The 20351-nt window shown below is 46.7% G+C and overlaps 1 protein-coding gene across 1 annotated transcript in view; it reads left to right on the plus strand.

The window, feature by feature from the left end:
- The window catches only part of lrp6 (low density lipoprotein receptor-related protein 6), an 87413-nt gene that overhangs the window by 31818 nt on the left and 35244 nt on the right, over positions 1 to 20351 (plus strand). The window contains exons 4-9 of the mRNA XM_080757462.1: positions 3272 to 3468; positions 5029 to 5160; positions 7250 to 7476; positions 8128 to 8297; positions 10538 to 10709; positions 19147 to 19363. Coding sequence (XP_080613588.1) covers positions 3272 to 3468; positions 5029 to 5160; positions 7250 to 7476; positions 8128 to 8297; positions 10538 to 10709; positions 19147 to 19363 — 1115 coding nt within the window. The remainder of the gene's footprint in view (positions 1 to 3271; positions 3469 to 5028; positions 5161 to 7249; positions 7477 to 8127; positions 8298 to 10537; positions 10710 to 19146; positions 19364 to 20351) is intronic.

Below are 20351 nucleotides of genomic sequence, written 5' to 3' on the forward strand. Positions count from 1 at the left end.
AGAGAACTGGACCCAAACTACTGAAAATAGCCGATCTACAAGTTCACGACACGTAGCAATGTGCCACGCTTGAGCTTGTAGATCTGCTATTTTCACCACCTTGTTTTTCTTTTCATTCTGATTCATGACATTCAATTCAATTCAATTAAATTAAATTCAATTCAAATGAGCTTTATTGGCATGAGAAAACATGAATATAATAAACAGTGTGCAGTAGGTCTAGAGGTCTACTCGGTACAGATAGTAGTCTGTGGTTGTATTCCATTGGCTAACCTTTTATCGCAGCAGTTCTTGCTGCTGTGTTAGCACATTGTCGTATTTCTCTCAGTCGGTATGGGAGTTTTTTGTCATTGGTCAGGTTTTCAAACTCACTTTGAGTGTATATGTAATCTGTGGGAAGTATGTGTCTCTGATGGAAAGTGTAGTTGGGTGGGTGCATAAGTATAGTCTGTCTTCCCTTGGGAAGTCTGTCTGTCAGTCTGTCTGTGGCAGACTTTCTCTATTGCCAAGCTTTGTTTGCGTAGCCTTGAGTAGCCAGCCTTCAATCTGCCTTTGCAATGCATATTGTCCCAGCAGTGATATTAGTATGGCTTAGCGAGGCTAATGTTTGCTGAGTCTGTACCTAGTCAAGGCTTTCCTTTTTGGGTCGTTTACCGCGCTCAGGTATTCAGCCAATGTATATTCTCTTTTTAGTGCTAGATAGCAGTCCATTTTGGGGGGGTATGCTATTTGTGTTTTAGCAGCCCCTCCCTTTCCATGAATAGACTTTTGTAATCGGACATTAGCAGACAGAAATGTAGAAAACTGTCCCTGCGATAACGGCAAAACCTTTCACTTAACACATTTTCCATAAGAAACTAAATGTGAAATGACTGCGCTGGTGCAGTGAACGATGTCACTCACCTTTCCCTTGCTATCTCCAGACACCTGGCATGAGTCATGACATCTCTTGGCTTTAACCAACATGTCAACCTCGGGGACCAGTTTGTGAGCAGTCGTTATTGTCATAATGTCACTCAGTGTCACCGGTGGGAGCGCAGTTTGGATTTATTGCAGAGACAAGCCTGCTCACGTAGATGGAGGTTGACATTTGTTGAGTCTGTGGAGTCGGTCGTGAGTCTCCTGACTTTTGGTAAACGAGGATGGATTGCTGGAGTTTTTGCAGTGCTGCTTCAAGCTCGTTTAACGTTTGCGTTATTTGTCCGTCCTCGTCCTCCTGGGTAGTCTTATTTTTCCTCTGTGTGACACCGACATCTCTGTGTAGTTTGACTGTGTTGAGAATTCCTTTGCAACATACACGTTTCCGTGAGCATATGAGACAGGTTTGCTGTTGAACTCGCAGAAGAAAACGTGATTTGTGACTTTCCAATTTAGCTGTCGACTGTCGAACACCCGGCCTTCAATGTCGACCTTTTTCTTTTTGGACATACTTTTGAACCACAGCAGAAAACCGCCTCAGCTTGGCTAACGGCTGATACTTACCCGAGTTTTCTGTGCGTCTGAAAACATGGTTTATGCAAAGTGAAGCGCCGCCACGTACAGTAACTGCCGTCTATTGTTAATGCGGTTTACACAGCACTCTCACCGCCGAGGAGGAGACCGTACAGACAGCAGGAACGCCAAGTGGCGAGGGCGTCGTCGGAGCCGTTAACAAAATTAATGGATCGCATTTGATCGCATTTTTCATCAAAATCGTCGGGCGGCCAGATTTCACGCCTTCACAGATTCTATGGGGCCACCAGTTTGGCAACGCTGTTAATTTAAAGGCTTTAGATTTGTATCTTACATAACCACTTAAATCCTGTAGACTTACTATCGATAGAGGACTATATTTTGTGCCACCCCTTTACCCTTATCCCTAAACTTATTTGCCATTTTTTACTATTTAAAAAAAACTTTCAAATAGCCGATCTACAAGCTCACAACGTGTCGAGGTAGATCTAGGCTAGTAACTATATTAAAATGTTTTTCAAAATAGTAAAAAATGGCAAATAAGTTTAGGGATAAGGGTGGCGCAATATAGGGCCCACTATACAGGGTACTAGAGCTGAGTTGGCTCTGTAGTCTGTACTGCTTTTCTCCCCTTTACGCCAAAACTCTTCACCAGAAAATAGCCGAGCTACAATGCGACGCGTTGGGAGCTTCGTAGATCTGCTATTCTAGGTTAATGTTACCAAAGATTACATTATGGTTCAACAATGGATGCTGTGGTTAAACACAACAACCAGATGAACCCCAGAAGCTTGCCTCTTCTGGGAAGAACATTCACCAAACAATAGCCAACGTGTCGTAGCGGCTATTTTTGCTGTATATTTTTGATGTAGACCACTTTTTCCCAAACACTGGGTTAGGACCCATTTGTGGGTCACGGACAAATGTTTATGGGTCCCTTTATTTTCGGTTTCCTATGTTTTGTTTTTAATTATTATTATTTTTAAATTTTCGAAAATCATCCCCAAAACATTTTTCTTTTCCAGTAATTTCATGAAGATATCAATGAAAAATCTAAGAAATTAGAACAGAAATGTTTAAGAAGTAGTGAAAATGGCCCGCAATGCGGTGCGAAGCAAACCGTTGTGAGCTTGTAGATCTGCTATTTTCACTATTTCGGGTCCTGGGCAAACGTCTAATTTCCGTTTTTGGGTCTTGCGCTAAAACGTTTTGGGAACCAATGCTGTGGACGATTCGTCAAAGTACAGTTGTATCTGAAGGCCCGGTTCTCTAAGACTGGATAAATCTTCCGAAAGTCACACCATTTTTGGCACAATGAGCTAATGCAGTGGTTCCCCAAGTGGAGTCTGGGGATCCCCAGGGGTCCTTGATGGAGTTCCAGGGGGTCCCCACCTAAATGATAGTTTGGAACCAAATGGACCCTCTTGGGTCTGTAACTCTGAGGGTGTACAAATGGAACCAAATGGATGCGAACGGGTCCATTTGGTTCCATTTGTACACTCTCAGAGTTAAATTAACATTGATTTTACAATATAAATTGGGGGTCCCAGAGATAGAAGTACCATTAAATGGGGGTCCTCAGACTAATGCATGTCAAACTGGGAGGTCCTTGAAATTAAATGGGTTGAGAATCACGGCTAGAGCCGTAAAAATCTTCTCTTATGGGGGTCCATGGCATATCTCTTCAAATGGGGGTCCGCGGGCCAATTGGTGTCAATTTGGGGGTCCTCTCCTTGACATAAAAAAGTTTTGGGAACCAGAACCACTGAGCTAATGAGTGAACGACGTATTGACGTGATGGTGATGTATGTGCTTCCAGGGAGGTGGTGGTCAAAGGCGACCTCCCCCACCCCTTCGCCCTGACCATGTACGAGGACACGCTGTTCTGGACGGACTGGAACACCCACTCCATCCACTCCTGCCGGAAGCAGACGGGCGAGGAGCGACGGAAGGTCCACTCCGACATCTTCTCCCCCATGGACATCCACGTGTTCAGCGCCAAGCGACAGCCCTTATGTGAGTATATGGCATATTTAGAACCAATAAGGGACCAAATAATTGACCCATTCTGACCTGAGATCAGATTCTAAAAATGTCTTCTACATCCTGACGGTTTTCTGAAAAAGCTATGTTTATATGTCAGTCGTTCTTGAATCTGCTTTAGAATCCTTCTTAAAAACGGTTTTCTGAAAGGCATTATGTTTCTATATCGTCAAACGTTTTCGTGTTGAGGACAACCAAAATTATATTTATTTATTTAGATTGAGGTTTTTAATTCCTGAATCTTTCATAGCTTCTCCTCGAGACCTGCATGAAAACGATAGACGAAGCGTGGTGGATTCGTTTTTTAACCCATTCTGACCGGGCACCCATTTTGGTGTTGGCATCATGTTATGCTTTAGCTATTGAAAAATAGCAGATCTACAAGCTCATATCGCGCCACCGAGTGGCGCGATACGAGCTTGTAGGTCTGCTATTTTTGAAAAATTCGAAGAACGACTGACATTTTTAGAATCTGATCTCAGGTCAGAATGGGTTCATCAGACCAGTGTGTGTCCCGTGGAAACCTCGTATGAATCTGATCTCAGGTCAGAATGGGTTAAGGCCGCGCTTTGCCGTCAACTCACCTTCCCCCCCCCATTCTTGCGTGATGACAATAGAACCCTTGTTCTGTTCCTCGTCATATCTATGCAAAGATCTTTTTTTTTCCTGAGAGAGGGAGGGGTGTGCTGTGGTGTTGGGTGGGGGTCCACATTCGGTCACAACCTCCTCCTCCTCCTCCCCCTGGTCTCCTCCCTACTAACGCGATGCGCCCCGGGTGCCCCCCTCCCGCTTCGGGTGCTTCAGGTGGCGGGCAGACGCACATCCTCTGAGCAGATGTGAATAACAATGAGCGCCTTGTGGTGGGCTTCCGCGCCACTAGCCCGCGCTCTGCTGCGCTGGGCCGCACTGCACAGCACTGCCTGGCCTGCGTACCACTGCACTGCGGTCAAAATACATATCATTTTCGGGGTCCTGGAAAAAAAAAAACACTGATGGGGAAAACAGTTTGGATTTAGAAGGGGGCGGTAGTCGCTCAGGGGTTGGACCAGAGTTGGCCCAGAGTTGGTGTCGAAGTGTCCTTGTGCAAGGCTCTGAGCCCCTAATTGCTCCCGATGTACAGCTTGGTGCTTTGCATGGTGTCCTCCGTCATCAGTGTATGAATGTGTGTGTGTGTGAATGTAATGCACAATCTATGTAAAGCGCTTTGGATAAAAGCGTTATATAAATTTACCATTTTAGAAGACATTTGTAGAATCAGCCGCGTGTGTGTGTGTGTGTGTGTGTGTGTGTGTGTGTGTGTGTGTGCCCAATGCGACCCCAATTAGCTGACTGCTTAGTGTAAATGAACAGTGTGCGTGACCCGACGACCCCAATCATCTGCAGGGGTCAATAATAGGTCGTACTCTAAACAGACAGACATATAGGCACAGACAGACATAGGGACACACATAGCTATTTAAAGGAGCGATGTGCACCGAGTACTCCTTCCACCATATACCATAACCCTGTGTTCTCTTCTCTCTGTCCCGCCAGTGAGCAGCCCGTGCTCTGTGGGGAACGGAGGATGCTCTCACCTGTGCCTGCTGTCCCCCGTGAAGCCCTACTACCAGTGTGCCTGTCCCACCGGAGTCCAGCTGCTGGACGACAACAACACCTGCCGAGACGGTGAGCACCGGCCAGGGGTTCACCAACACGTCCGTACACGGAATTGTGTGTCCGTGGCAAAGGCTTGGTCTTGGATTGTCTGTTTTATACACCATTATAATGTTGTTATTTTGATCATGAGACCCAATACTGAATGTCGAGACAATTATTTATTGTGACACTATGGCACATTAGGAGTCCCCCTTAACTCTGAGTGTGTTGCGGGTCCATTTGGTTCCATTTGAACACTCTCAGAGTTACAGACCTATTATGGCCAATTTCAGGGTTATCTTTTTATGTGTTTCTGGTAAATTATTGTCCGCTCATTTTGTATGTCTGTTGGCAAAAATGGAATATAGATAATAATTTCCACCACAAGCCAACATGGTGATGACCGCTGATTATTACACATTTAAATTGACCATTAGTTGTCTTTACAAATAATTGTTTGATTATAATGACTTAATTGTGTTTTTGACGTTGAACACTGTACACCATATGAATGTACATTAGGACAGATGTCTTTGAGGGGGTTTCATGTGACGCGCTCTAAAAAAAATCTGTGATTTTTGCAAACGGTTCCAGAACAATCTATGAAAATCTGGAATGATTTAGGAAGAAATGAACACAAATCTGCTCCTATAGGAAGTCTTTCACATGTTTGAGAAGAACCACAGCTCTAGCCCCCCCCCCCCCCCCCCCACCACCACCACCAATTCTCTCTTTATCTCTCTCTCTCTCTCTCTCTCTCTCTCTCTCTCTCTCTCTCTCTCTCTCTCTCCCCCTCTGTCTTTCTCTCTGTGAGGAGAGGGGGGGGGGGGGGGGGGGCTGACCAGCTGAAGGTGGTGCAAGCTGACCTGTAGTCTCCATGGCAACACCACTCCACTCGCTGGGATAGCTGTGTGAATTGAAGCCCCTGGCTCTCTCTCTCTCTCTCTCTCACACACACGCACACACACACACACACGCACACTCCCCATCTCTGTCTTTTATTTACATTTTTTGCTTGAGTTCCCCCAGTCAACAGAGCGAGGCTAGCAGCAGAGAGAGAGGGGTGGGGGGGGGGGGGGGGGTGATCACATGCTCCCCCTGCACACACACAATGCCCCCATTCACCACGCTGTTTTTTTAACCATTTCAGCGCTTGGTCGGTGGATTCTCATTCCCCCCCCCACCCCCTTCTTAACTCACACACCATCCAGTGGTTTGGCCAGACGACTGGGGTCCAGCCCTCACCCCAAAAGCCCCCTGACATCAGGGTTACATCTGGCTATTGTTAGCGCCTCCACCCAGCCAGCCACATCTCCTACCCTTCCTGGTACCCCTGATATGACCCAACCCCCTCCTTGTCCTCCCCCGCCCACCCCACCGTCCGCACCAGACAATGCTATATGTTAGGGTCCTTTTAAGCTTTGCTAAAGAGTGGCAAATTAGTCGTTGGCTTTGTTGCACCCTCCGCTGCACAGCCTCCCTGGTTAGTTCCAGTGTTCTGCTGCACAGCCTCGCTGGTTAGTTCCAGTGTTCTGCTGCACAGCCTCCCTGGTTAGTTCCAGTGTTCTGCTGCACAGCCTCGCTGGTTAGTTCCAGTGTTCTGCTGCACAGCCTCGCTGGTTAGTTCCAGTGTTCTGCTGCACAGCCTCGCTGGTTAGTTCCAGTGTTCTGCTGCACAGCCTCGCTGGTTAGTTCCAGTGTTGTGCTGCACAGCCTCCCTGGTTAGTTCCAGTGTAGCAGGCAGAAAACATGACGGGTTCAAGACTCTTTCTCTTTCTCTCTTTCTCTCTCGCTCTCTCTCTGCCCATGGGCATAAGAAGGAGCTCATCGGACCCCCCTCCCCTCGCTCTTATTGTGGGGTAAAATGCTGCCACCAAAATGTGGAATGCCAAAAGCTATTAACGATGTCTGTCTACTCCCTACCCAAACTCAAAACTAGCAGTTTTCTGAATGAGTGGTTCTCAAACTTTTTCCAGCCCAAAATTATTTTTACACATCATTTATACTTTTTTTCCCCCTTTCCCCCCCCAAAAATAGCAGATCTGTAAGGTAGATAAAGTACCGTATTCAACCAATAAATCAATCAAAGTACTCTCTCTGCTCCCCCCCCCCCCTCCAGGCGCCACCCAGATCCTGCTGCTGGCCCGGCGGACCGACCTGCGGCGCATCTCGCTGGACACGCCCGACTTCACGGACGTGGTCCTGCAGGCGGACGACATCCGCCACGCCATCGCCGTGGACTACGACCCCGTGGACGGACACGTCTACTGGACGGACGACGAGGTCAAGGCCATCCGCCGCTCGCGCCTGGACGGCAGCGAGGCACAGCTGGTGGTCACCTCGCAGGTAACGATATAGTAGTCGAGAGGTCCATTTCACGTTCAAGTAGAACCGAAGTATAGCGAAATGTACACGACAACGTTGACTTTGTACCGTATCGTTTCGCAATGCAATTATTCTGCGTTGAATCGTTTTGCGATACAAATAATTGGTTGTATCAATACTAAGTACTTGTGTGTTGTATTTGGCGATTTTAAGAAGATAAAAGAAAATGAGGGCTTTAATAACTTTTCCATTAAATATCGCTACATTAAATGTCCCTTGCTGTACTGTGGATACGCACATTTATCGATAGACCAAGGTCTATGGATAAATGTGTGTATTCTCTGTGTTCATGTCAAGGTATGGATTTGTCTGTGTTCAAATGTCTTTGCTAAATAGTTACTGTGTCAATTTTGAATCATATCGTATCGCCACAATGGACCAATATCGTCCATGTATCGCGTCGTCAACCATGTATCATGATACGTATGGTTACGGTATCCCTGTTAAAATGTGGTTACACCCCTACTCGCAGGTCAACCATGTATCATGATACGTATGGTTACGGTATCCCTGTTAAAATGTGGTTCCACCCCTACTCGCAGGTCAACCATGTATCATGATACGTATGGTTACGGTATCCCTGTTAAAATGTGGTTACACCCCTACTCGCAGGTCAACCACCCGGACGGCATCGCCGTTGACTGGATCGCCCGCAACCTGTACTGGACGGACACGGGCACGGACCGCATCGAGGTGACGCGCCTCAACGGCACCATGCGCAAGATCCTCATCTCCGAGGATCTGGACGAGCCCCGTGCCATCGTCCTGGACCCTGTCGCGGGGTAACGCTGCTAGTTTCTTGTGTGTGTATGTGCGTGCGCGTGTCCATCATCCATCTTCAACCGTTTATCCGTAGTCGGGTCGCAGGGGCAACGGCTCCACCAGAGAGCTCCAGACTTCCCTCTCCAGAGCAACATTAGTAACTTCATCCTGGGGGATCCTGAGTCGTTCCCAACAGATATTGGAGATATATACGCGTGCGTGTGCATGTGCGTGCACCCATGATTGTCTAATGGACCAATTTTTATTGCTTGCGAGTAGGGTTGGGATTCGGAACCGGGTCCGTTTCAGACCTGGTTCCGACATTGCGGTTCCATCGTTTTTTTTTTTAATATTAACGGTTCCCCAAACGGTCCTCATCAGTCGTCATTTAGCTCCGCTGTGTCTGTGCATGTATGCAGAGCCAATTTACTGGGGTGACGTCACCCCACCTACATGAGTGAGTGTGGTCGGGGAGGATACGCCCACTGTTCTGTGCATTCAGTGACCGATCACCGCCGCGGAGCGAGCGGGACAGTATGTCGAAGAGATCTCCAAAGTGTGGTTAACAGAGAGGGAAATTACTCTCAGGCTGAGCATGCAAAGTGCAATAAATGCGATGCTATAGTTCCCTGCAAAGGTTGTTGCAACTTGTTGCACGTCCACATTGAGAAAACATCTCAAAATCAATATGCCTGCTCACGAGTCCACGACTCACGAGATTAATCTAGGCACATCGTGTTCGAGAGCCTGCGGAAAGCCGTGCCCGCTCTCCCCGCAGTTACTTCCACCACAGCCGGCAGGGGACGAGGATGATGCAAGGCTGGTTCACTTTCCCCAGGCTATAGTAACGTTAGAAAATAAAAACTACTAACTTCTACAGAGCTTTTCATTAGGCGTATTGTGCAACTGTTGTTAATGGTGTTAATTTAGAACGCCAATGACTCTTTCTGTCTGAATCACGTTAACTATAGAGTCATGAATTTTATTTTTTACAAGTAACTCAAATGTTTTTGCTTTGGCTCTAAATTAATCGTGAGACTGTTGTTGAGAGCCCAGCCTTTAGGTGCATATATACCTCCATAGATTGATTACTTAAACAGTTTGCAGAAAAAAAGCACAGGAACGTAGCCTACAGTTCAATACAAGGTCTGCTAAGAGGATTTTATAACCCAAGAAAGCACTATGGCTTGTTTCCATTAGGGTAACTGGGGTCCTTCATATTACATTCATCTGAACATTAAAGACACAACATTTGTCACCACAACAATATCATTATTGCAATGTGTACTGTATATTTAATATACAGTACAAATTGCAATATACAGTACATATTGCAACAATGATATTGTTGTGGTGGTGGTGACGTTTAAATAATAGTGCCACCTCATAATTGTAAAGTGCAATTACATTAATTAAATTTGTGTTTATTATGTACTTTGTTAGGTTAGTTATAATATAAGCATAATGTATGTCAGAGAAAAAATAATATTAGAAACCGTTAAAGAAACCGTTAGGAACCGGAACGTTAAAATCCCAACGAATCCCAACCCTATAGTTGCGAGTAAATGTCTTCCTAGCAATCACCCTGTCATGACTCGGCTGTAGGAGCTAACGGGGCATCCCAGCTTTGAGCAGTGGATGCACGGTGACATCATCTTTGTCACACACACACACACACACACACACACACACACACACACACACACACACACGTGCGCGCTCTGGGCTGGTGGCGCTGCCCTCTTCTTGGCACCAGTGGTGTTCGCGGCCGTGTGGCCCGGCGGCCAACTCCTCACTGGATGACTCACGAAAAGTGACAGCAGTTCACTGAGTCTCCTCCTCACAATCTCATTTGCTCTCTCTCTCTCTCTCTCTCTCTCTCTCTCTCTCTCTCTCTCTCTCTCATATCGACGATGTTTGGCGGAAACCTTGTATGTCCAAAACGTTTACTTAACAGCAAATGGGGGAGGCGGGAAAGAACCTGTCTTCCACATTTCTATGGCTGTGTATCTCAGGCCAAAAAAGGAGAGCAAAGACATGCACATCCCCAACCCAAACTTGGGCAGGTGCTGAGCGACTAAACGTATACAGAATAAAAAAAATAAAGCAAACTTGTGTATACAATACAACCCACCGTTGATTACTAGTGGGTCCCTCCGTCTTCACCTTTTTAGTCTGATAAGAGCCTTGTGCTTGAAACGGTCACAGTCAGCGATGGTTTTCCTAACGGGTTGTCTTTGTCTTATCTCACCACCGCCAGGTACATGTACTGGACCGACTGGGGCGAGGTGCCCAAGATCGAGCGCGCCGACCTGGACGGCACGGAGCGCCTGGTCATGGTCAACACGTCCCTGGGCTGGCCCAACGGCCTGGCGCTGGACTACGACGAGCACAAGATGTACTGGGGAGACGCCAAGACCGACAAGATTGAGGTTGGTGCTGGTTGGTGCATGCCGTGGTTCTCTTTCTTTCCTCCGTAGGCTGGTACCGGGAAGAGAGAGAGAGAGTCTCACCATTTTCTGTTTCCATTGGGGGTTTTTTTCCCCGTGCCTGAGCACGTGCAGGCCACAGCAGGCTTTTTCGAGGACTTAAGTAGAATTTGGAACTTTTACCTAGTAGGACTTACTACGTGACTAATGATCAATAATTATAGTCCCGTGTACCGATACCACCCGATATTTATGATTCTGAAGTAATTTCTAACTTTTAAATATATTTTGAATAAACATTACGCTTGGAACGCAGGACTTTAACTTGAGAACAGAGCATCTTCACATTGTGTGGTGTTACTTTTAATTAAAAAACCTATTATAGGCTTAAACGTGATCATGGCCAGTAGCCAGTATAAATAAGTGACATAGGGTAGTTTTCCCCGTTGAAAGTAAAGCCACAGAATAATACGAGGTTCGGTTTTCCTGAAATGTTAGAAGGTGATTATTAGGAAAGCCAGACGATGACGTCAGACAATATTGTTGGCTGCGTCACAGAGAAAATGAAACCAAAGCCAAATTCCAATACCCCAAATCTCGGCCACTCGCTCACTCACACTCGTTCACTCCAGCATGGGTGGTGTTACGGTAAAATTGGTGACCTGCTGAAATATGTGACAATCGTGTATAAATGTCAGTGTCCAAATGTAAATCGTTTGTTTACCAGCACAGTTCAACCTAGCGTTATTCAGGCCAGGCCTCTATGCAAGGTGTGTGAAGTCCACAAGATGGTCACAAACTTCTGCAGGTCACCAATTTCACCATAACACCACCATGGGTGAGTGAGCGAATGGCCAAGATTTGACGTGTTGGAATTTGGCTCAAGAGTCACTTGTACAACGGATGAACGGACAAGTACATTTCTAATGCACTTCATTAGTTGTCCCGGACAACAGGACAAGCCTTAATGTCAAGCCCTGTCTATATACTATGTTGACCGTAGTCCTGCAGGGGTCTATACTAAGCCTGTTCATTTTTCCCCCTACACTACTACACCAAATCTCTTCACCGAAAACATCTGATCCACAAGCTAACAACGCTAACAACATTTCTTTGGGGGGGGCTGAATGTTTGCCCCCGAAATAGGCAGGCCGGGGCTGATGCGGTCCTGTAAAAAAAAAGATCACACCCATGTGAAATGAGGGGCGCTCTTGATGTCACGTACATCAATTTATGTCATTTGACATTGGTACATAAGGTGTTCCCTTATTGGTCAAGCACTCCCACCAACTTGTGATTGTTTAGCCCGATTTGCTCGTTTACATAATATGACGTAAGTTCTTCAATGGCGTTTAATGTTTTGATGTTTAATTTACGTCATATTTAGCGGAATTATTAGCTGTTATCATCATACATCATCATGCATCATCTCGTACTGGCCATTTTGCGGACATTTGACCGGAATTCCCCTTTCATTCTCAATGGCAAATCTTGAGACGTGTGGGGAGGAAAGCCGTTTATAGAAGGGGCTAGCGCCCCTTAAAAATAATAAATGGGAGTGGTTCCTCCACCGCTACCTCTCAGCCTGTTCAAAGCCACAGTCGTGCTGAGCGTCTGCCTGTCTCTCACTGGGACGCTTAAGTGTACAACAAGACCCCCCACAGTGGGCCCGAGGGCAGGGGGTGGGGTTAGTTCACCCAACACATCCTGTATCTCCTGTCACTTTGGAAAAAAGAGAGGAAAAAAAGGTGACCTCGCTACAGACGTCCGGAATGTCACAGACGGTAGCTCCTCTCTTCTCCTCTCCTCTCCTCTCGCAATACGCTCTTCTTTTCGTGCGAGTGTGTGTGCCAAGGCTCTGTGCTTGGCACAGGAAAACAAAAAAAAACGCTTGGCGTTGAAACCGACGGAGGGGTGTTGGGAGGGAGGGGGTGGACGAAGCAGAGCCAGTCATGCTGGTAATCCTGACGGATAATGGAGGCTGACTCCACAGGGGGTCTGGAGTGAGGCAGTCTTTTATCGGGCCGTCTGCAGCAGGCGGACCCCCTGCCGCGCATGGCGGGCACACAGCTTTTTTTTAGCTGTTCTTCAGACGGACGGCGATGGTGGTGGTGGTGGTGGCGGCACTCGCCATCGAGGCTCTGCATGGCATCGTCATCAACCAACAGATCCTCCGGTGGTCGCAGCCAAGGCAGAAGCCCCCCCCCCACGCCATGCCATGCTCTGCCCCGCCCCTCAGAGACCTCCTGTGGCACAAGAACCAAACACTGTCTCTGACCACAATTCCTTTAAAAAGGCCCTTTCAAATGCACTCCTTACAAACACCAAATTAGGATGTCCTGTTTTTTTTCCCCAGTGGTTACTTTATCGTGATATAAACCTGATATAAACCTGTCGTCCGTCCCCCCCCCCCACACACACACACACACACACCCTCCTCTGACACTGCGAGGAGCCGTGGAGTGCTAAGTATCAGAACTGTGCTTTATTTTGACATGGAGAATCTGAGCTTTTTTTTTGCGGAACTGGTGAATAGAAGACAGACTTGCCAGGAATGAATCCCAGATCTCGACCTCGCACAGTGAGTGTCGATTTCTGTCAAGAATACTCCCCCCCCACCCCCACACACTCCCACACCCCCCTTTTACTCCCTCATTAGCGTCGATAATTTGCCAATCCAAACAGCTTGCGTCCTCCTGTGCGGCAGGCAGCAGCGTGTCAGTCATGTGCACTTTGTGCAGTGGGGGGGGGGGGTGGGGGGGTCCCGGCCCGGTCGTCGCCCCTCCCTCGACGGGCGGCGAGGCACCACTTCCTCCGCGCTCGCTGCGCTGCTTGCCACATCAAAGCCCCCACCCCGCTTCTCTGAAGAAAAAAATAACAGCGATCGTTAAATGTCGGCACTTTAAGGGGTGTTGACAGGTCAGCCCAGGACGAACTTAGAGCCCTGCGTTGACCGGGGGGGGGATACGGTACAGATATAACATGCGGGGAGGGTTGAAACATGCTGCTCCCTGTCCGCGGGCCTCTTCACTTTCACTACAGTTCATTCACTACTAAAAGTTGTATTTATTCATGGTATTCCTTTGCTTTGATGAATTTATTTAGAAAAATGTCCGTCTTGTCTCTTTTATTTATTTATTTTTCAAATTGAAAACTGTAGGAAATAAAAATCCATCATGACCCGACCCGAAAAATGAGTCCCCCGACCCAATGTTTGGGACCCACTGCTATGGAAGGTATGAGGATGTACTCGGTAGCCTAGTGGGTGGGTGGGTGGGTCGGAGTGGGGGTGGGGGTACCGTAGGAGTGGGCAGGAGGGGTACGGTGGCCTTGGTGGGGGTAGGTTGGGGGAGGGGAGGCGAGGCGCAGAGGGCAGGCTGGGTTTTGTTCGCTTGGGTTTTTCGAGCAGAACTGGGTTTTTGCGGCGGGAGCCCACATCTGGTTCCGATTGTGGCCTCCACTCTGCACTGCGGTCTGCTCTGTTTAGAATAGACCCAGAATGTGAAAGCCACACCGCACTGCGGTCACTACTCCCAACCCCGAGCAGACCTTATGGCTGAGGCCATCTCACTGAGGATGGAAACTTCATTTTATATTTATATATATACTCTGTACTGTGTGTGTGTGTGTGTGTGTGTGTGTGTGTGTGTGTCTTGTATTACTATATTTGTGAGGGCCAACTGTCCCCCCCCCCCCCCCCTCCCCCAAGTATCTAGTATAATTTGAGAAATAGTCATTGTGAGGAGATTGTCCTATATCTTCACACGATACATTGTTGTTGTTTTTTTTTTATCTTCGTTTAAAAATATTTATGGATTTAAGGCTTACAGTTATTAAAAGATTCAGGTTAGGATTAGACATTTAGAGGTTGGGTTTAGGGCTTGTGGTCAGAGAGCTATGCCTGATTGCGTTATGAGCTTGTAGATCGTCAATCTTTCGGCTATTTTCAATGCCGTCCTAAAATGTTGATGTCCTCACAAGTATAGTAATAGAAGCGTGCGTGCGTGTGGAGATAGCATTGCTCCAGTGTGTTGACCATGGAATGGACTCAATAGCTTGTTCATGGCATTTTCCAATAAAAATAATGAAATGTATTCAGTTCTTGTCATCTCCTTGATGAATCTGAGTTTCCCACGTACTGTAGGTTGTCACAGTAACACAACGCCCGTTGTGAGCTTGTAGATCCGCTAGTTTGGATCCCGGGCAAATGGTGTGTTTTCTCTTTTGGGTTATTGAGCTGAAAGTTAAAGGTTTGTCTTTTAGAGTAGACTACCTAGTCAGCTGTTGTAGTAACCCAGAGGGTCCCCAGCTAAAGTAGTTAATGTTCATCTTCCATTTCTTGACAATTTCAGAAAAATATAGAAAATGACTTTTTAACTATTTCTGAAAAATATCGAAAATGTTTTTTTTTAACACAAATCTTCTCTTCCGGGGGTCCCTGTCACAAAACTCTTTGAGATGTGGGTCCCATCCCCAGCCAGATCAGTTTGACTTGAACAAGTTTGAGGCATGTAGGGCTGTCACTGTCATGATATTTATTTACTGAACTGAACTTACAAATAATTGCGATCAACGATTTTGTTGTGTTTTTTGCCATTGGACAATGGAACATATGAATACAAATTACATTCATGTTTGCCTTTGTTTGCCTATGTTTGCCTGGCTTTGTAAGCAGAACTTGCACAGCCTGAGGGCAGATATGACTAATATCTTGACATGACATACTAGTAATAGTATTTAGGTGATTTATTCACTTTCAATTTGCTTTTTAAATAGCGGAAATAGCCGATCACGATGCAACACACTGTGAGCTTTTTTCCATTGTGGTCCTATCTATTCAATTCATCAATGGAGCATAACATATGATGAATACATGTCATCAGCAAATACACACATACAGTATATGTTTATAGAGGAAAACAACGCAATGCTGCGTTAACCCATTCTGACCTGAGATCAGATTCATACGAGGTTTCCACTGGACACACACTGGTCTGATGAACCCATTCTGACCTGAGATCAGATTCTAAAAATGTCAAGTCGTTCTTCGATTTTTCAAAAATAGCAGACCTACAAGCTCGTAGCGCGCCACTCGGTGGCGCGCTATGAGATTGTAGATCTGCTATTTTTCAATAGCTAAAGCATAACATGATGCTGAACACCAAAACGGGTTCCCGTTCAGAATGGGTTAATGACGCTCATCACAGTGAAATTAATATGACTCTGCTTATAGTTTCCTGATGGACGCTTTTCAGGCCAGTTTTGAAAGAAACCTTCACATCCTTTAATGGATGATCTCAGTGCATTCTGCATTATGGTGACAGAATAGTAGAATGGGAATTCTCCCATGTTAGTGCTACATTTGGGGAGGTCTCTCGGTACCAGATCGGTTGGTGCTCCCTCCAGTGTTGTGGGTCTGGGTGTCGCTCACTTTGTGGAAGTAGTTATGGGTATGAAAAAAATATTTGCGTCAACTAAGGAGGTCTGGACTCAGTCATACTGTGGCGGGGGCCGGGGGGGGGGGGGGGGTCATGATTGCGTGGTGGCCTGCCACAGAATAATGCATATATGCAAAACACTGGACGATTCCATTTGGAATTGGATGGGTTCATGGGCTTTAGGCCGAGTAGTTGTAGTCAGTCATATCAGTTTGTTTTGGAACGTCTAAAGCCTAGGTTTTTTTGTGTGACATTGAGGTGTTGGAGAGTGACCCCCGCTGCCCTACAACACGGCGGGACATTCAGTAAGACGTCAAGAACTTTTGCTCTGTGTTGGAGAGAGAGAGAGAGAGAGAGAGAGAGAAAGAGAGAGAGGAAATGTGGCGGCCATATGTGCCGATGTCGGTTCGCTCCGGCTGCTGCTTCTAATTAGCGCCACTGAGAATGTTGCTGCCAGGTTGCTGGGGCTCTGGGCGTGTGCACGTGCGCGCTCGCTCGCTCGCGCACGTCCACGGCGGTCGCAAGACAACAATGTGGAAACTCAATCAGAGTTATAGTTAACAACTCGGTGGTTCCCAAAACCTTTTGCTTCCAGACCCAGAAGAGAAATGATGATGTCTCGCCCCAATACATCACAAATCTTCATTTTCAGATCAAACATTTTCAGATGGCGTGTCCACACAAGTCGGATACATTCATTAATTCGGGGGTCCCTGACATGAAAATGGTTTGAGAACCACTGCTCTAGACTTGTTAAAGTGGACCCAAGTTGGCTTCCATAGATTTTTTTTCCCCCTGTCTATACCAAGTCTCTTGACGCCCACAATAGCTCACGTTGTGTGCTTGTAGATATATATTCTGGCTAATGCCCACCAATTGTATTGGATTGTAAGTGGTTAAAAAACGAGGGTCCCCCGTCTGTCTGTCCGTCCGTCCGTCCAACATCCTGGGAACAGGCTGTTAGCAAGGGTTTGTGGTTTGGTGTTGGAATGGGGCTCTGGGCTTGGCCTCTGTGCCGTTGGGGAAACAATGGAGAGCTTTGCTAACAGAGCTGACGCTGTTTACAGTGCACTTCTCAGGTGGCTCCTTTACGGGACGTAGAAAAGAAAAACAAGACCATAATTGCAGTGCCGGACACTATCGTCTCGTCTGATTTGTGACATTTTAGCCTCGCATCGAAGGCTTTGCGACCGCAACCGCTTTGAAGGCGAGGAGGGTCTCCACATAAAACCCCCGTCCCATATGATGATCCACGTTTAGCCGTGCCCTCCCTCCGTCTGCTGTGGGATGTGAGATGATTATTTTTAGCATTAGTAGTGTGATGTGTCGGAATTGAAGCGACTGCTATTTTCAGAAACGCCAGGTTAAAGCTTTTGTTTTGGTAATGTTGTCTTTGATTTATTTTTTAGAAGCACTTGTCGTCGTCTATGTTTTTGAAGATTTCGGGGCATCTTACACGTTTCACAACATGAACTCACAGGTTGTCTCTGTCGGGTGAAAACCTCATACAGTGCATCCAAAACTGTCACTTTGCAAGGAGTGAAAGTACATCTGCCTCTGAGATGTAGTGGAGTAGGAGTAAATGTATTGGAAACGTCCAAATTCAAATGGGAACAAGCAGTGGAGGGTGCTGTTTTTTACTTTATCTTTTTTTGCAGATGGGTTCCCAGATTGGTCTTGTACTGTACAAACAAACATGGTTCTGTGTGTGTGTGTGTGTGTGTGTGTATCAACCAGGTGATGAACATGGTTCTGTGTGTGTATCAACCAGGTGATGAACATGGTTCTGTGTGTGTGTGTGTATCAACCAGGTGATGAACATGGTTCTGTGTGTGTATCAACCAGGTGATGAACATGGTTCTGTGTGTGTATCAACCAGGTGATGAACATGGTTCTGTGTGTGTGTATCAACCAGGTGATGAACATGGTTCTGTGTGTGTGTATCAACCAGGTGATGAACATGGTTCTGTGTGTGTGTATCAACCAGGTGATGAACATGGTTCTGTGTGTGTATCAACCAGGTGATGAACATGGTTCTGTGTGTGTGTGTGTGTGTATCAACCAGGTGATGAACATGGTTCTGTGTGTGTGTGTATCAACCAGGTGATGAACATGGTTCTGTGTGTGTATCAACCAGGTGATGAACATGGTTCTGTGTGTGTGTCAACCAGGTGATGAACATGGTTCTGTGTGTGTGTGTGTGTGTGTGTGTGTGTGTGTGTGTGTGTGTGTGTGTATCAACCAGGTGATGAACATGGTTCTGTGTGTGTATCAACCAGGTGATGAACATGGTTCTGTGTGTGTGTGTGTGTGTATCAACCAGGTGATGAACATGGTTCTGTGTGTGTGTGTGTGTATCAACCAGGTGATGAACATGGTTCTGTGTGTGTGTGTGTGTGTGTGTGTGTGTGTATCAACCAGGTGATGAACATGGTTCTGTGTGTGTGTGTATCAACCAGGTGATGAACATGGTTCTGTGTGTGTGTGTGTGTATCAACCAGGTGATGAACATGGTTCTGTGTGTGTGTATCAACCAGTTGATGAACATGGTTCTGTGTGTGTGTATCAACCAGGTGATGAACATGGTTCTGTGTGTGTGTATCAACCAGGTGATGAACATGGTTCTGTGTGTGTATCAACCAGGTGATGAACATGGTTCTGTGTGTGTGTGTGTGTGTATCAACCAGGTGATGAACATGGTTCTGTGTGTGTGTGTGTGTGTCAACCAGGTGATGAACATGGTTCTGTGTGTGTGTGTGTGTGTGTGTGTGTGTGTGTCAACCAGGTGATGAACATGGTTCTGTGTGTGTATCAACCAGGTGATGAACATGGTTCTGTGTGTGTGTATCAACCAGGTGATGAACATGGTTCTGTGTGTGTGTATCAACCAGGTGATGAACATGGTTCTGTGTGTGTGTGTATCAACCAGGTGATGAACATGGTTCTGTGTGTGTGTATCAACCAGGTGATGAACATGGTTCTGTGTGTGTGTGTCGTACCAGGTGATGCATATGAACGGGACGGGCCGCAGGGTGCTGGTGGAGGACAAGCTGCCGCACATCTTCGGCTTCACGCTGCTGGGAGACTTCATCTACTGGACGGACTGGCAGCGGCGCAGCATCGAGCGCGTCCACAAGCACACGGCCGAGAGGGAGGTCATCATCGACCAGCTGCCCGACCTGATGGGCCTCAAGGCCGCCTACGTCCACCGGGTCAGCGGTAAGCACAGCTGGTGGTAATCGGTGGTAATCACAGCACTGCACCTGGGCGGGCGGGCCGGTCGGCCGGCGGCAGTGTTTTTGTTTTTGTCGTAGTTTTTAGTCATAGTCTCTTGACTTGCTCAAAAATAACGTAATGTTGAAATCTTCAAAACCATGACAACTGAGTTGTCATTGTGATACACGGTAGTACAGTACACGCCAATATAAATAAGATCCTAAACTACGTTAGTTCCAATTCAGGCTGTGCCAGAGGGGCGGACCCCGGCACTACACTGTAGGATCCACAAACTGAGCACCACGTCAGTTTGATGAAGGTCACTGTTGTGTCATAACTGCATTAAATGTATGTTTCATTCATGGAATTATGTTAAAGAGACACTTTAATGTTTAATCTAAATCAATTCCATCCATTCCTCTACCGTATATGCGAGCACGCACGCACACACACACACACACACCCCCCCCCCCCCCCCCCCTCTGGATTGTAATGGTGGGAGGGAGTGGCCGGCTGTCAGTGGTTCCTGTAGACGGAGAGACTGGGAAATGAGGATAATGGTACATTAATATTTCAACACTCTACCTCGGCTCATGCAGGCTGTGCACACACACACACACACACACACACACACACACACACACACACACGTGCGCGCGCACGTCTCTCCTGCCTCTGAGCTGCCGATCACAAGCAGTGGTGGAATGTACACAATATTATGCCATTGCTGAAAATAGTTTAAATATGTACCCGAGTGGGCTTTGGAATAGCAGAGCTTGCGTTACATATTAGACAAATGCACTTATGAATGGGAAATTTAGGGGGAGAAATGGAATAGGTAGGATTGTTTTGGATTTAATTTGTAATGCTATACTACAGACAGCAACACTCTTGAATGTGGGAATGGGAATGGGGAATTTGTGATTTAGCTGTGATGCAAATTTGCATCACAGCTAAATGTTGTACAATAACAGTGTGTCTGATAAAAGTA

Source organism: Protomyctophum bolini, assembly GCF_963924005.1.
Source record: "Protomyctophum bolini genome assembly, chromosome: 23".
Classification (NCBI taxonomy): domain Eukaryota; kingdom Metazoa; phylum Chordata; class Actinopteri; order Myctophiformes; family Myctophidae; genus Protomyctophum; species Protomyctophum bolini.